This window comes from Convolutriloba macropyga, chromosome 13, assembly GCF_964194025.1.
Source record: "Convolutriloba macropyga chromosome 13, txConMacr16.3, whole genome shotgun sequence".
In the NCBI taxonomy this organism is placed as follows: Eukaryota; Metazoa; Xenacoelomorpha; order Acoela; family Convolutidae; genus Convolutriloba; species Convolutriloba macropyga.
This window is the reverse complement of record NC_134480.1, coordinates 14,626,672-14,643,575: the sequence shown is the minus strand read 5'-3', so window position 1 is coordinate 14,643,575 and position 16,904 is coordinate 14,626,672. Positions and strand designations below refer to the sequence as shown.

The 16,904-nt window shown below is 35.3% G+C and overlaps 1 protein-coding gene across 2 annotated transcripts in view; it reads right to left on the bottom strand.

The window, feature by feature from the left end:
- LOC142351915 (uncharacterized) overlaps window positions 1–16,904 on the bottom strand; it is a 309,019-nt gene that overhangs the window by 11,505 nt on the left and 280,610 nt on the right. For both annotated transcript variants that reach the window (XM_075404172.1, XM_075404173.1), the window contains exons 8-11: window positions 4,986–5,080; window positions 1,514–1,549; window positions 912–1,003; window positions 330–447 (exon numbers count right to left, since the gene is read on the bottom strand). In XM_075404172.1, the coding sequence (XP_075260287.1) occupies window positions 330–447; window positions 912–1,003; window positions 1,514–1,549; window positions 4,986–5,080 (341 nt within the window). The remainder of the gene's footprint in view (window positions 1–329; window positions 448–911; window positions 1,004–1,513; window positions 1,550–4,985; window positions 5,081–16,904) is intronic.

Here is a 16,904-nt window from a genome sequence, read left to right as displayed (position 1 = left end):
AAGAAAACAGCGTGGAAAAATAACGAGACCATGGAGATCTTGTACAAAAATTTTTACCCAAAATAAAAACCTGCCGTTTTTCACTCAATTGAACAAACTTGATTCAGTATTTTTTAAAATTTAGCCTTCAAGAAATCAGAGAAGCATTGGTGTAATTACTGAGAATCATATTGGCGAAACACAACGTTAGCTAGCTCGTTGTTTGCAAACAGATATAAAATTTGGTAAAATTTGAAAAATTACAACTTCACTGCAATTGTCAAGACCTTTCGGAGTGATATCAAACTGTTGCTAATTTTTCCGAGACTATGATCCATATTGATACTTGCCATTGAACCAGGATATGCAGTTGGGAACGGTGTATGGATCGTCAAAGGTCACATAGGCCGCAGACTGGTTGCTCCCTTGCACCCAAACAACCTTTTCCTTCCCGGTCCGCTTGTCTTTCTAGAACAAAATGAAAAACTTAGTCAATAGTCGAGGATCCCAATCAGGACCCAAAATTTTGAGTGGTGCAAGATGATCGATTTTAGACTGCTGTCATTTGATATGATTTGGCCCAACTTCTTGTGTTCCAGAACAAAATAATTTTACCAGCAGTGGAACTTTCTAACTTTTGTCAGTATCAACACGTATTAACAATTGAACTACTTAGCTATAACTAAATCTGGAATCAGGTTAAAGATATTATTCCTTTGAGAGCGATTAATAAGTACACAAAAATTAGCAGCAAGTCACATTTCAAGAGCTTTGATTAGTCATCCCGTAGAATTTGCCATCATAACTTGAAGTTATAAGCAAAAATTCACACGCAAAAGAGTCCCGTATTGGCCTTCTTTAGAGCTTACAGCAGGAGATATAATAAACATAGGACTCATGATTCTGGCCATCAAACACCAATAGACACTCACCTTAAGCACACCAATTTGTGAAAAGTGTTCAATCAGGTCCTCAAGGGTAGTGCCAGCGGGAAAGCCACTTGTCTTGACCGAGTCAGGCTGCTCTAAAAATTGAGGGACGTTCAGGTTATCTCGAATCAAAAACCGATGTAGCAACCAACACATCTTCGATAAATGGGTTTTATCGATGGGCTTTCATAAGAGCTTAAAAATTTCGTTAAAAAATCTAACATGCGATAAAACGCGCACATTGTAAAATGCCGATAGTCTGCAGTACCAGAAGTTAAAATGCCGGACGTTTCTATATTAAAAGACAGAAGTTTACTTCCATAAACTTTCGTCATTTCAAAACGTAATTTCTTGTTTTGAGCAAGGTTACGTAACAATACAGAGGTCACTTTAAAATTCTGGCTTAACATCTCGAGCCGCTGTGAAGTTCTCGATAAACGCCAGAAGTTCTCAATAACTTCAAGCAAAGTCACAAAAGTCAAGTAATCACTTATTTTAACGACAGACGCCAATTGTGTTTTCAAATTTGAACCATTTCGAAACGTCTCAGAATTCAAAATTCTCCAATTTATCATTTAAATTACTCTGTTAAGTTTAGAACTTACTCTGTTGCTGTTGGTATCCGCCAGAGTTGTATCCACCTAAACAGATTAACTCTTAGATGCGTTCACGCCGAAAATTAAAACCAAGTAAATGTTAGTAAGGGTAATTCAATTTTTGCAGCCGAGAATTCCATTTTACAACATTATTGCTCATGGATCATTTTCCTTTTTTGCAAAACTTTTGGAGTACCAGTTTTGATTAGACGCAACCCAATACACATTTAACCGAAAAAAAGATTTTGATTGAAACATTAGATTCCAAGACAAACTGTATTCTTTATAAAAAATGACTATTTCAACAAAAAAAACTATTTGACGAGTTTCTATGACGCTTTCTGAAAAATTTTTGATGAACCGAATACCAAGTCTCACTGAGTAAATACATCCAAAACAGAAATTTGCAATGTCACCAGTAAAAACTTTTTACTTGTGAAAGTTTTTGACCTTCACATATGTTACACTGGTGGAAGAGGTGTAGCGATTTTCGCCGAATAACCATACTTTAGCTAACAATACACAAAACCATTACTAAGAGAAAAGGTAGTGACAGAGTTTTTGCTTAACAACGTTCCTAGAGAAAATGATCAGCTTCATTAACTAAGTACCCAAAATGTGCTCCCTTTCATGAATCTTCTAGAGCACAACAGCTTTGCACTCCAGGTTTCTTTCGGAAAGATTCAATAATTAAAAAAGATTTACCGATCTTTACCAATCAACGCAAACGTTAGGACCTGAGGATTTGCGTATTTTGCATACCGAATTTGTCACGAATTACAGCGTTGCAATGCAGCCCAGGAACTTACCTGACCATACACCATTTATACGTTTTGAATATTTCAGATTTTACACTTGAAACCCTTGCTACTAAGTCTGTACTAATGAAAACCTCTGTTACAAATAGTTTAGCTGGAAATGATAGCCAACCTTGAATTCCGTATTTACAGTTTACGTCAACTATGCGGAGCCCGTTAAAAAGGAGTTCTTTTGACCGTTCCATGCGATTACTGATAAACGCGCTTTTCTCACCACTTTAAATGTTGCTTCCATTTGTGAACGCAATCATAAAATTCAAGTTCGTCACAATTTTTTAACCCTCTTGATTTTAAGTTAACACTGCTGCTGTTTTCACAAGAACACAACCCGTTTTCACCAAAAACATACCCGGCAGATTGCCGGAAAATAGCCGCCGTTGATTCCAATAAGCACGATTGGGATTGAAAGAATAGAAGATATTGAAAAAAGATTTTGTACAAAAACATTTTTTAAGTCCGATTTATTTTGATGGCATTTCGTAGTTGAACATAACGTAGTTCTGTTTCTTAGAGAGAGGCTACAGGGGCTACTATCAATACCAAGAAGCATTAGAGATGGTAACTAAGACTTATAGGAACGACATTCAAATAGCGGGCATCTAAAATTGGGCTTTATGGGTTTATCCCGTTTCTATTTCTGACTTCAATTTTTTATACTGACTCTGTTCATTTTGAATTTCTTTGCTGAGCAATTGATGTTCAAAATCAATCTTAGCAGAATGAGAGAAGAGAGAAACTGGCCTAGAGAAGTCAAAAGATTTCACGCAAAATTTTGAAAAAGCGGCAAAATGAGGTAAAGCGAAACATTTTTTGTTAGACGAAGTAAAAAACATAGCGGCAAGAATTGCGGAAACGACTCGAAGGAGTAAATTGCCCATACTTATGACTAAACAACTAGAACAACTATTGTGAAACCTGAACATCCACAAATGCCATAAAAAAATTTAAGGAAGAGTAGAAACGTCATTCAAAAACAAATTGAAAACAAAAAAATAGAAAAACTTAATGAGTTTTTTTCATAGTACGAGGAAAAATAAAGCCGAGAGAAGTTCCTTTGCAATTAGAGCAATGAAAAGCTCGCAAAACAATGGTCAACTCATAATAGGCTAAGAAACTTGTCTAAGACTTAAAAAAGGAAACTGCAAAAAAATTTAAAAAATGGTTTAAAATTTCTCAATTTTCCTAAGAAAAAAATGATTTATACCAAGGAAACTTTATTCAATTGGTATCTGAATATTCCTTAAGCAACAAGTTTCTATTCAAATCCCACTTAAAGCATTAAAACAAAACAACAGGCAAAAAATCATTAAATTTCGTCTAAAAATTAGCAAAACTAATCAAAAACCTCCAAATTAGCATTAAACTCAAATTCACTACTTGAAACCTTCAATTCCGATCAAATTGAGCCTAAAACTACTACAATATCATAATCAAACCTCATAACCATCAAAAGTTGCAAAAAAAACTGCTTTTAGAAGCCGCACGTGAACAAAAAAATTTCGCTCGCTCAGAGCAAATTTTTTCACACATCAAATTCTCGCTCTCTCAAAAACAGCGGTATGAACAAAAACCACTCTCGTTTTGCTCCGCTCTTCAATTTTGTTCAGCACCAAAATCACTCCAAATTTTTTCAAGCATTTCATTTCCCGCTTCAAAATCACATTTCCCACTCCAATAAAATTGATTAAAAAAGGACTTCTCCAATACTCCTCTTCGAGTCGTAAAAATTAGGAGCGCTATAATAGCCGGCTGAGAAGATGAGGGCGGCTATTAATCATTTACATAATCGTAAACAGACGGAAAACCATTTCTGGATTCACACCAATAAAACTCGACGAATGTAAACTTTGATACGTGATTGACTTCTAACCGAAGCGAATATGCAGAAGCAAGGCTTTCTGCCTAGAGCCCATTTTCAGTACACCTTGCATTAAAACCCACAAGAATTAAAAAACACAAGCCCACAGCGGCCATGTAGAGATCATGTATCGAAACCTAAATACTGTCAAGGTTGCACGCAACCTGTATTTGACAATGTTAATTGCGCCCCAATCATATGTAACCAAAACCTCGTTTTACAAAAGTGGTGAGTACAACTATCTCACTATCTCGTTATAAATAGTCATCACAAAACCTTAGAACTACGTGGTCAGCATTATTTAATCACCGTTCGTCAATAAATTACCAAATAAAATATGATTACTCATTGCAAGTTTGAGCGACAAAAATGTTAACCTTTTTTCGCATGACTCTTTTATATTACACTGGTTTTAGTAGCTTAAACTCCGCTTTACGTTTGTTACCTTAAGGCAAACATAATTTAAATTACCCTTGTTTCTCTATTTCAAATAGAGTTTTCACAAATTCATACTAATTTTACAAACCATCATGTTCACAGAATACTGTCAGTTATAAACCTTTCGACATGGTTCGATCACTTCATCTTCGTTCTCTAGCACAAATCAATTCCAACGATACAATGTAGCATTTCGCTTTACCATACCAAACCATTACAAAGCTTTCATTACTAATCACGGATTGAACGTTGAGATAAATGCTCCAAAATTACACCAGGGTCTTGAAAATTCATAACAGGATTCGTGTTGGTATTTAAGACTATGTTGAGAAACATGACACGTGACGAGGACACTCGGGTCTTTTACCTCTACCCCCTCCTCGGGAGGATCCGTACGAGCCCCCACCGCCTCCTCCTCGACCACCACCACCTCTGTAGTCGTCGCCACTTGAGCTGTAGCTACTGAAAAGGAACACCCCACACTCCCGTTAACACATACTCACCTCTCCAACTTTTCCATCGTCTCCAATTCATACTAACGCTTACACATATTGAAATGTAGAATTGGTTGTAGAAGTTTGTAATGCAAATTGAACTAACCAAATTTAAACAGGTAGTTAACCATAGCAAATTAATTAAATATGGCTTCTTCGCTTGAAGGTGTAAGCTTTCATTGAAAGCATTGAGCGCAAAAGCATATCCTTGAAATTAAATCGTTCAGAAGAATTTTTCGTTGAGAATATTCCGCGGATGCAGTGCCATAAGACAAACCTGCAGACAACTTAATCATTACTAGACTTCGTAGCAAGGTATAATAATACCAGCCACAAATTGAAGAGCAAAAACACAGAATGATCCAAAATCAATCGTAACAATCACCACAATCACTAACTGCTGAGATTACTCCAACGCAAGTGCCATCAAATCTCAAGCTTTCATCCAAAATAACCAAACATAACCCGAGGGACTTCAACTGCCTTTATTCATATACTAATTTCAAAAGACAAGTTTTAATTTAATTAATTAATTATAATAATTTTGGTTCCTGCGTAATCGCAGCGGAACAGTATTAGACTACTGCGGCCTGTTCTCAGTTGCCCTTTTTCTTATCAAAAAGTCAAAATCTAATAAAAAAAGATAAAAGAATCTTATTAACAGTTAAAAGTAATCCCAGCGTAACAGCATTAGGCTACTGCGGCCTGTTCTCAGCTGCCCTTTTTCTTATTAAAAGTCAAATTCTTATTAAAAGTTAAAAGAATCAAAATCAATTTCGGCAGACTTACCATAAATCTTTTAGTAGTAAAGTGCCACCAATTAAGTTAAGCCTCGTTAAACTCTGCATGAGTGCCATTTAACACGCAAAAATGAGGAGGTCAAGCGTGAAAAAGTCCTTTGAAAAGTTGTTGGGGAAACAATCGATAAGAATAAAAATTGCTAGTACGAAAAATAGCAAAGATCGACAGGACTACGAAAACCGTTACAATCGATAGCAACACTTAATCCTAAAACATAACCAAATAGCATCAGAATTGCTCTTAGTCGACAAGTGGGAGCTCAAATCTAATAAAGCCTACTTCAGTCCGGGGGGTGGGGGGGGGGGGTGAGTAATTAAATTCACTAAGGTGGTCTCGAGTTCAGCCGCTGACACTTGTGACAGAGAGAAATTTAGATCACCCAAAACGGAAAAAAGAGCGCAAAAATGACCCGTAAAATCATCAAAACGGTCAAGCAAAAACTTTGCATAAAACGACCAACACGTTTACAGTAACTGCTTCAAACTTCATTCGAGAGCAATAAGAGCAATTTAGGTCAAGCAAAAATCAAGAAGTCAAGCATAAAAAAGCCACAAGAAGTGAAATCGAAGACTATTCTAGAACAAAAAACGGTAAAGCAAAAAATTTGAATTAAAAACACACACATTTACAATAAATTCCTCAAACTTCGCTGAAGAGCAATTAAAAAACACAGCCTGCAAATTGCCGGAAAATAACCGCGATAGACGCTTGTGGCCTTCCATGCATTCAAAAAAACTTAAAAAAAATAAGATAGACATATCGACCACCAATTCATTAACAGACCACTAGACTTTTTAGGTTAGATTCGGACTGTCAATTTTATGACACATACGGTCTATGAGGAAAAAGCCCTAAGGGAGCTTTTTTAAAATTCATATTCGTAATTAAAAACTCAAGACTAATACTCAAGATTTAGAGCATATAAGTTTGGCATTACTTAGATGCACACTATTGATCTTTAACTAGTAAAAGTTCATAAAATTTAAGTTTCTAAGTGAGTTCAGAAGTCATTTTTAAGTGAGGTAAGAAACGCAATTGACCTAAAGTCAGACATGAAGTCACGCACACAAATCTTAACTGCAAAGCAGTAAAAGTCACTGAATTCATTGAAAAAGTCCAAAAAGCCAGGTCGTAAGAATCATCGATGGAGATCGAGACGAATCAGAAAAAAAAACATAGCAGGACAAGTCCTGACGTACAATTCAAAGAATTTTAATTGACTAAACAAAACTAGACCTAGAACGGACTATGAGTAAATTGGGAAAACCATTTCTAAAAAATCAGATCAAAACAAAAAAAAACAGAAAATCAATGTCAAAATGTCGCATGTGAACAAAAAACCACTACAGAGAAATGAAAATTTGGTTCGCACAAAAAACTAGGCCTAGAATGAATAATGACTGGATTAGAAAAACCATTTAGAAAAAAATCCGATCCAAAAAATCTAAAAAACAGTAAAAATCAAAGTTAAATTGCCGCATGTGAACAAAAAACCACTAGCTAGACATCGAACTCTTGTTCAAACACCTTTGTCTCACTTTGCTTTGAAATTATAGCGAAAAAATTCCACGCCGCAAAACCACTCGCTTTTTCGCTCCACTTCCTGTTTCGGCGTGACCAAAATCACTACTCCAATTTGACTTCAAAAATCATGAAAATGTGTAAAAACATCTTTAAAAAACAGCTCCACAATACAATTCAAATTCTTTGAATTGTAAAAAAATCACGATGTCCCCAATAAAAGCCGCTATCGCTTGGCGGCTATTAATAAAGATAGTTATCAATTGTAAAGACAAGCCGACACTGAATTAGTACACTGAATTCGATCAACACAAGCTACACGGACTTCAGTCAGAATTGGGAATAGTACTTTCATTACAAAACCCATTGACGTCTCAACCTTCACGTGTCCACTTGAAGCCATTCATGAGGCAAACCAAAAACTGGAGGAAAAGTTAAGAACAAGGAGACAGCGTAAAAACTCACCGTAAATTTATTGTTTCATTTAAAATAGTTCTCATTCAAAAGTTTGTATGGTCAACTTTGTTACTAATGTCCATATAGTGGCTAGGAATATAGCCCCCAATTTATTCAAAGTTTATTCAAAACATTCTCAAAATTGAACATGCGCCAAAATTTCCTCAGCTTCACCTTTGCAGTCTTAAGTTTACGAGCTTGACAGATAGATTGCAATAAAGAAGCATGATGAACTCAAAATTATCATTATGAATAAGTTGTTGCGGATATTACTTTGTATATGTACTTGGAAACAGAAAAAAACTAGAGAACCTGACTAGATTTAGCGGCCCTCAAATATTGACGGTCAACTGAAAAAACTTGAGGTAAAAAAGTACGCAACTAGAGTTCACAAAAACACCACATCACTGCCATAGCAATAAGCTGCAACTGAAATCTACTTGTGCGCAAGGGTTGCTTCTTAATGCTTAAAAAATAGGGAGCTCGGGAAAAAATCAAAAACATAACCGAGTAAACGTGGGAGCTCCCGAACGACTAGTGGGAGCTCGAATCAATTGCAGCCTGCTTCAGTCGGGGGAGGGGAGTCTAAATGGGACTAAGAAAATCAATAGTGGGCTTCAAATAACCACATTAGAGGTAAACATATACCACTATTAAGATTTAAAGTGAAAAATGGCACCAATTTCGGCGCATTTTTCATTTGACTTTTAGTATTAAATTGCCGCTAATTGAGTTCAGCTGCTTGAAATTGTGATTGAGAGAAAATTTTATTTTTTAAAAACAAGTAAATAGAAAATATAACCCAGGGGTTAAAAATTACAAGTTTAAAATGTTATATACAAAACTAGTATAATGTTAACAATCAAAAAAAGTGGTTTCGTTTTTTTAAAAGGTGAAAATAACTTTTGAAGCCACCAACTTTTCTTTCCAACGGTACAAGTTTGAATTGTTGGAGCAGATGCTGTTTTAACATGCGTTTGAACTGTGAGAGTGATCTGATAATCCGGACTTCACGCGAAGCTTATTCCATTTTTGGATGCTTCTTTTATGTAATGATCGACTGCTCGACCTTAGGAGAATTAGCTGTTCAGTTATGTTGTTTTTTCTTACTAAAACATTAACACTTAGAAGAAAACGCTCATTGCCGTCTGATTTCAAAAATGAAATATCATTCCTAAGTTTTGAAACACCCATCTGGCTTATTAAAAGTTTTGCAGGCAAAATGTTAGATTTTGCTAAGAGATCCAGATTTCTCAGTTTTTTCTCATATAGCAACCTTTAATTCCACAATTGATTTGTCGATTAATTTTCTGCATTGTAGAGAAAATCAGCTTCTGAAAAAATGGAGCACTGAAAGTTAAACGAGAAAGGACTAGGGATTTGAAGACCATCAATCGTGCTTTCAGGGGTAACTGAAAACGTATAAGGTATATGGATCTAATCGCTGTGGCCATATTTGATAGGACTTTGTTGTGTTTTACATGAAAATTTAATTTAGAATCGATTAGTATACCCTAGTATCTGCAGTGACTTTGTGGTTTAATTTCTTGTCCCAGAAAAACTATTGGATCAAAATTTTCATTTTCTTTCGAGAAGCAAAGAAGTTCAGTTTTACCGGTAATCATGGTTAATTTTGTTTTGCTTTAGATAATTATCTTTTTTCTTCAGTATTTCAGAAAAACATTTTTCCACTTCGGCGACATTGTTTCTGCTAAAATAGAAACTTGTGTCATCAGCAAATTGAATTATGTCGAAGTTTCCTTGTACCTTTTCTCGAAAATCATTAATGTAAAGAAAAACTAGTGGCACTAAAACCGTTCACTGTCGAACACCATGATTTGTTTCCAACCATTCTGAGTAAACAACGTTTATCTCAACACAGTGCTGTCTGTTTTTAAGAAATGAAGCAAATAAATCAACTGCATGTTCTGAAAAACCGTACGCTTCAATCTTCTTGAGAAAAATTTTATGCGATATTGAATCAAATGCTTTAGCTAGATCAATAAAAACAGCAACTGAAATTTTTAAGTTATCATAGTTGTCTTGTAATGCTTCGATCAAGTGTAAAACAGCATCTGAAGAAGACTTATGTTTTTGAAATCCAAACTGTGTACCGAAAATTTTTCTTTTTGTATAAATTCGTTAACCTGATTGAGAAGTATACGCTCAAAGAGTTTTGCGAACATTGGAGTAATTGAGATAGGCATATAGTTCTCACAAATTTTTACATCCCCCTTTTTGTAAACCAGACTAATAAAAGCAAGTTGCAAATTTTCTGGGAAAATGTTTTGACTAATGCATGTGTTAAAAACAAACTGCAAATGCGTTCCGATTGCAAACTTTGCTGCCCTGATTGCCCAAGCATTTTAGATCACGCGAAACGCAAAAAGTCAAGGGCATAAAAGTCACTCGAAAAGTTAAAACCGTCAAGCGAAAATTTTGCATAAAAGAGACACGTTTACAATAATTGCTATGAACTTCGTTCAAGAGCAAATAAAGAAATCAAGAAAAAAATAAGTCCTCAGTATGAACCAGTCATGCCTTCAGTCAGAATTATGAACCATGACTGGTCATAGTTGGCAAGAAAATAAAGTAGTTTTTTTTCCAAAATAAAGTAAATCAAGTAACTTGATCGAAAATAATGCAGAATTGAAACGCCATTCTTTGAACATTAGAGTCACTTTTTCCCGGAAAACTGGTAAAATATTATGTCTCGCTTTATTTAAAAAAAATTCAAAGCAACCCAGAGGAAAGGACGGCAAACATGGTATTAAAATTGTATAAAAAATGATATTATAAAAGAACCGACTACCGTCGCACAAATTGCTCCCGAACCACAGGCAACAGTTAGCTTCGGCTAGCTTAAACATAGGAAGGTAAACCTGAGAGGTCGGGGATAAACTCGGGGGTGGGTAAAGATGGGAGGTCAAAACGCCCTTCAAGCAAAGAATATCTGCCTGATCAAGCATTTCTCAGCAGCTTCGCTGAACCATACATAAAAATTCAGGCATGGAAAAGTCAAATCGGCCAAACAAAAAATTTGAGAATTGGAGTCTTTCCATTATAACCCCCCAGCGTAGTAGCCATATAACCTATAGCCCCCGTCCCCAATAATGGTAAACAATTTCGTGGTGGCTATAATAGGGAGAAACCGAAAATTGGATAAGGACAAAAAGACCTGTACTACTAACACAACTGCTTGGCCTGCAAGCAATTAATAATTGAGCTTTGATGGACAACCAAAAACTAAAGAAATGAAAACTCAGTAAAAACATAAAAATTAACAAAGGTGGTTTTAAATTTTATCCCCTCATTAATATGTGGGTGTCAATTTCATGCACGTATGCTGGAAACAGGGGTAAATTCTCAGCCCCAAATCAATATATTCAAAATTGTTTGCGACCGTTAAATAGATTTGTTTTAGCCAGCGAGAAAAGCAATTTGCTTCTTTTCGCAGTTTTTGTTTTTACCTTCAACAATAAAGACACGTGTAAGAAACACCCTCAATCGATTCGAATCTGCAATCAGCTATTTACATCAACAATTGGTCCAATGAATAGGATCACGTTCTTCTTTTCGTAGGTTTCCAGTAATTGAACATTTGAGAGTTGACATTATCAGAACTTCTATATAATTTGCACAGTTCCGTAGACTCTGCAACCTTATTACGATCCTTTAGTTTCTGATGCCAGGATACCAATGAGGCTCGAAAGCGCAAACTTTTTTGATAAAGCATAGCAGAGCAATCAGATCATTCCCAAAAGAACCCTGAGATGTTCTTGCTCTCTGACCAACAACAGCCAAATACCACAGGCAGAAAAAACTTAAGTGGGTCACATAGTCTTCTACAGTAGCAGCTGATTTCCACACAAAATGATATCGTTTGCAACTGCTTCGATTGACATTTTCTTCAAACTAAACAGCAGTCAAGAAATTTCACTTAACGTTGACCGCTGTACGTTAAAACGAAGCCAAATACATGAGTTGTTCACACCAGTATACCCACACTATTACATCAGCTAACAAACAATGCATGGCCATTACAAATCCATTATTGTGCGACTTCCCGAGCATTAAATTATCACGCTATTTAGGAATGCTTAAAAATTGCTAATAGAATGATTAGCGATCAATCTTTAAATCAACTAATCAATAACAAGTACAAGACTGTCCTAGACTCGATTTATGACACCTCTTTTTTGGTGAGATAACAACCGCCATAAAATTTGAAAACATAACTAGTTTTTGCTAGCTCTCAGTTTTTGTTTTTGTGTATGAATGATAAAGTCATATGGAATCTCGTACAGAATGTCACAAATTGAAAGTAATTGAAAAGCACTTTGATAAAACACAAAGGCAATCATTCATAATAACGGGAAAATCAGCTCAATTCTCTGTATTACCAAGCAAACCATTTCATTTTCCATTCTAGCTTTAAATCTTGAGATAATTTAATTGGTATGAGATCTTGATAAGATTTTGTCAAAATTTGGCAAAGAAAAACAAACAATTCAGTAATTATTTATAAATCAACTACCTTAAAGTTGGTTGCCCTATTAAAGTCTGGCAAATATGGTATTGAAAATTAACCCCGAACAAACAGTTAGTAGGTTAAAACATAAGCCGACTAATGTAGGAAGAATTGCTCTTGAACGACAGGCGGGTGGAAAAATATCTCACCCTACCGGGATTCGAACCATTGACCTCCCGCTTCATAACCATATGCTCTGCCGAATGTGCTATTTCCCCCCTTGTTTTTGCTATGCTGCAACCGACTTTATATTAGCAACAAGCTTTCGGAGCGAGAGCAATAGAGATCACTCAAAAATGAAGAACGAAAGCATGAAAAAGTCACTCGAGAAGTCAAAGAATGTTCTAGAAGAAAAGTGCAAAATGGTCAAGCGAAAAATTTGCATAAAAAGAAGACCAACACGTTTGCAATAATTGCTATGAACTTCGTTCAAGAGCAATTTAAAACTAGTGATGCCACTACAAACAGCAAAATAACTAATCAACCAAATGATCCCTATTTCAGGTCTCTAAGAGAAATTTTATGTAAACAGAAAGACTAGAAATCTGCAGCAAAACAAGAATTTGGATAACCCATTGGAGAGTTGTCCTCGTGGATCAAATTTTTGGGAAAAAGTCTCCAAAACCATTCTGAACAGTCGAACGAGTACACGCAGATATCGAGAAAATTCAGGAAAACGTCATTAAAAGCTAACTAATTTCTATCCGAAATTACAACGTGCAGCCTAATTTGTGTAGATTAACAGCATTAATGCCATCCGAGACAGCAGAAACAAAAAATAAACGAAAACTATGAACAAATTTACACAAAAAATATCAAAATTGGAGATATTTTTGATGAACCGGCATTGAAAACAAATACATCCTATGAGAAACTCAAGAACACAAAAAAATGAAACTTGGTAACCAAAAGAAACAGTGCTTGTCATACAAAAGACAAGCAGGCGCAAGGACAGAAACATTCGAAAAACTTTTAAATTTTAAAAAATAATTAATATTAATAAAATTTCTTGGTTCTTCAAAAGTTCTTCAAAAAGAAAACCTAGCTCCCTGACTCCCAGTAACAAAATAATCTTACAGAGAATGTATAAGACAAGTTTTCGTTAGAAAGCTGGTGAATAAAAAAAACAACTAGATTGTCGAAATCATTTGCCACACTAAATGAAAAACCGGTACGTTGGAAGTTATGTTGAAACTTGTATAATGAAAGCCGGAACCTCCACTTGAGCTAAATTTTTGGAAAGTAAGCATATTTTAATGTTAAGTTGCTCGAAATGATCATAAAAAACTTGACAATCAATAAGTAACAATAGTATTTTATTCAACTAAAAGTTTGCACAATCCCTATACGTTCCTTACTCTAGTTGCTTTCTTTTTATAGTTCAAATTGGTGATAATAAGGATGCAAACAAGTTCATCTTTACACATAACAAAAATCGGACAAGATGTAACGAAGCATTTATGTAATTGAATACCTTCGAGGAGTCCGAATACTGGAACCAAACCAAACAGAACATCTCTGCTGATCTATTTTGAAACAAACCCGACAGATTGCCGGAAAATAGCCGCCGTTGATTCCAATAAGCACGATTGGGATTGAAAGAATAGAAGACATTGAAAAAAAAAATTCTCTACAAAAACATTTTTTAAGTCCGATTTATTTTGATGGCATTTCGTAGTTGAACATACTTCTGTTTCTTAGAGAGAGGCTACAGGGGCTACTATCAATACCAATAAGCATTAGAGATGGTAACAAAGACTTATAGGAACGAAATTCAAATAGCGGGCATCTAAAATTGGGCTTTATGGGTTTATCCCGTTTCTATTTCTGACTTCAATTTTTTATACTGACTTTGTTCATTTTGAATTACTTTGCTGAGCAACTGATGTTCAAAATCAATGTTAGCAGAATGAGAGAAGAGAGAAACTAGCCTAGAGAAGTCAAAAAGATTTCACGCAAAATTTTGAAAAAGCGGCAAAACGAGGTAAAGCGAAACATTTTTTGTTCGACGAAGTAAAAAAAACATAGCCGAAAGAATTCCGGAAACGACTCGAAGGAGAAAATTGCCCATACTTATGACTAAACAACTAGAACAACTATTGTGAACCCTGAACCTCCACAAATGCCATAAAAAATTTAAGGAAGAGTAGAAACGGCATTCAAAAACAAATTGAACCAAAAAATATAAAAACTTAATGAGTTTTTTTAATAGTACGAGGAAACATAAAGCCGAGAAAAGTTCCATTGCAATTAGAGCAATGAAAAGCTCTCAAAACAATGGTCAACTCATGATAGGCTAAGAAACTTGTAAAAAAAAAAGAAACTGCAAAAAAAAAATAAGAAAAATGGTTTAAAATTTCTCAATTTTTCTCTGAATTTTCCTATGAAAAAAAGGCTTTATACCAAGAAAACTTTATTCAATTGGTATCTGAATATTCCTTAAGCATCAAGTTTCTATTCAAATCCCACTTAAAGCATTAAAACAAAACAACAGGCAAAAAATCATTAAATTTCGTCTAAAAGTTAGCAAAACTAATCAAAAACCTCCAAATAAGCATTAAACTCAAATTCACTACTTGAAACCTTCAATTCCTATCAAAACGAGCCTAAAACTACTACAATATCATAATCAAACCTCATAACCATCAAAAGTTGCAAAAAAACTGCTTTAAAATGCCGCACGTGAACAAAAAAATTTCGCTCGCTTAGAGAAAATTTTTTCACACATCAATTTCTCGCTCTCTAGAAAACAGCAATATGAACAAAAACCACTCTCTTTTCGCTCCGCTCTTCACTTTTGCTCAGCGCCAAAATCACTCCAAATTTTTTCACGCGTTTCATTTCCCGCTTCAAAAATCACTCCAATAAAATTGATTTAAAAAAAGGACTTCTCCAATACTCCTCTTCGAGTCGTAATAAGACAGCGCCCCAATACAATTCAAATTCTTTGAATTGTAATAAAAAAATAGGAGCGCTATAATAGCAGGGTGAGAAGATGAGGGCGGCTATTAAATAACCGATTAATGTCCGATGAATAACTCTCGAACGAAATGACGGGTAATCAATTTTATTGTAGGCTGCTTCAGGGAGTGTGCGGTAATTAATAGAGGGGCAATAGGTTTCAAATGATGTCATTAAAGCTTGCATAGGCCACTAGTAAGTCATGATAAACTTAAACTAAAATTTGGTGCCATCTTCATTTTACTTCCACTTACAGTTCAGCTGATTGAAATTGAAAGCCATTTTATATGACGCAAAAATCGAAAAGTCAAGTGTGATAGAAGTTAACGAAACGTCAATCAAGCAAAAATCTTATATACGTAAGCAAAGGATTTATAAGATATACAACTACAATAATTGCTTTACGAAGTAATCGAAGCTAGATAAAACTTCATTATGTCACGAGTTGAAACAAAATCAGTTTGATCTCCGCCATTGGACCCTAAGTGATTCAAGTGATACCTATATTAAATTCAAAATCTGCTTAAATAGGTTATAAAAATTACTCCCATAACACCCTGAGAAAAAACACCCAATCAAGGTCACTCATATGAGGGCACGACTAATGAACGACATCTAAATAATTTTAAAAGTGACATTGGAGTGAGTTGTCGACCAGTCCTTTACATGAAATTTCCTCCTACTGAGTTCAAATAGTATTTGGAGAAAGGCAATTTTAAGTACCTAAAAATGAGGGCATTCGGCTCTGACCATTTGACCGACAAAATCAAGGATCAACGAAACCCTTGGCTTATGAGAACAAAACGTCATTCTAAAATGAAATCCTAGTGTGAATTTTAGCCAAGGACGCTATCGACAAAAACCTGAAAGATTACCTTGATCGTCAGAATAATATCTAGTACCTTTGACATTTTGTCTATTATTCGAAAATGTCCATTGAATAGAACTGTTTCCATCTCAATCGATATATCACTTCTCAGGCTTCGATTAATGATTCCCACAAAATCGTATGTGTTCGGTAACTCACTCGCACTATAGCCAGAAACTTGCACCACAATCATTCAGGCGCACTCTGCCCTCTCAAAACCTTTGCATCTAGAGCCCAAATATTTTGTTCACATCATGAAATGTATAGACAATCAATATCAGCAAGTTTCACGCAAAACCTTATTTTGAGTTCCACACAAACGAACATATTTTGAGACCTATGCGCAGGCGACGAGCTTCTTTGAAACGTTGTTTCGACGTTGAGAGTCTTTACAAACTTGAACTTAACTCGCCCAATTTATACCACGTCTGAATACGCAAATTACGCAACAACATTTTAAATCTGTTTACTTTTTCCGTCACGTGAAGAATTGTCCCATTGCCTTGGCATCAAACTATCATAGATAGTTGACCGTCAATTGAAAAAAGCCACTCCCTTAAGAGGGAAGTCGATCAACTCGGGGGCAGCCATTCAATTTTATTTACATGTACAAATTTTGACAGTAGTCAAATATTGCAACGTATAGTAAAAATT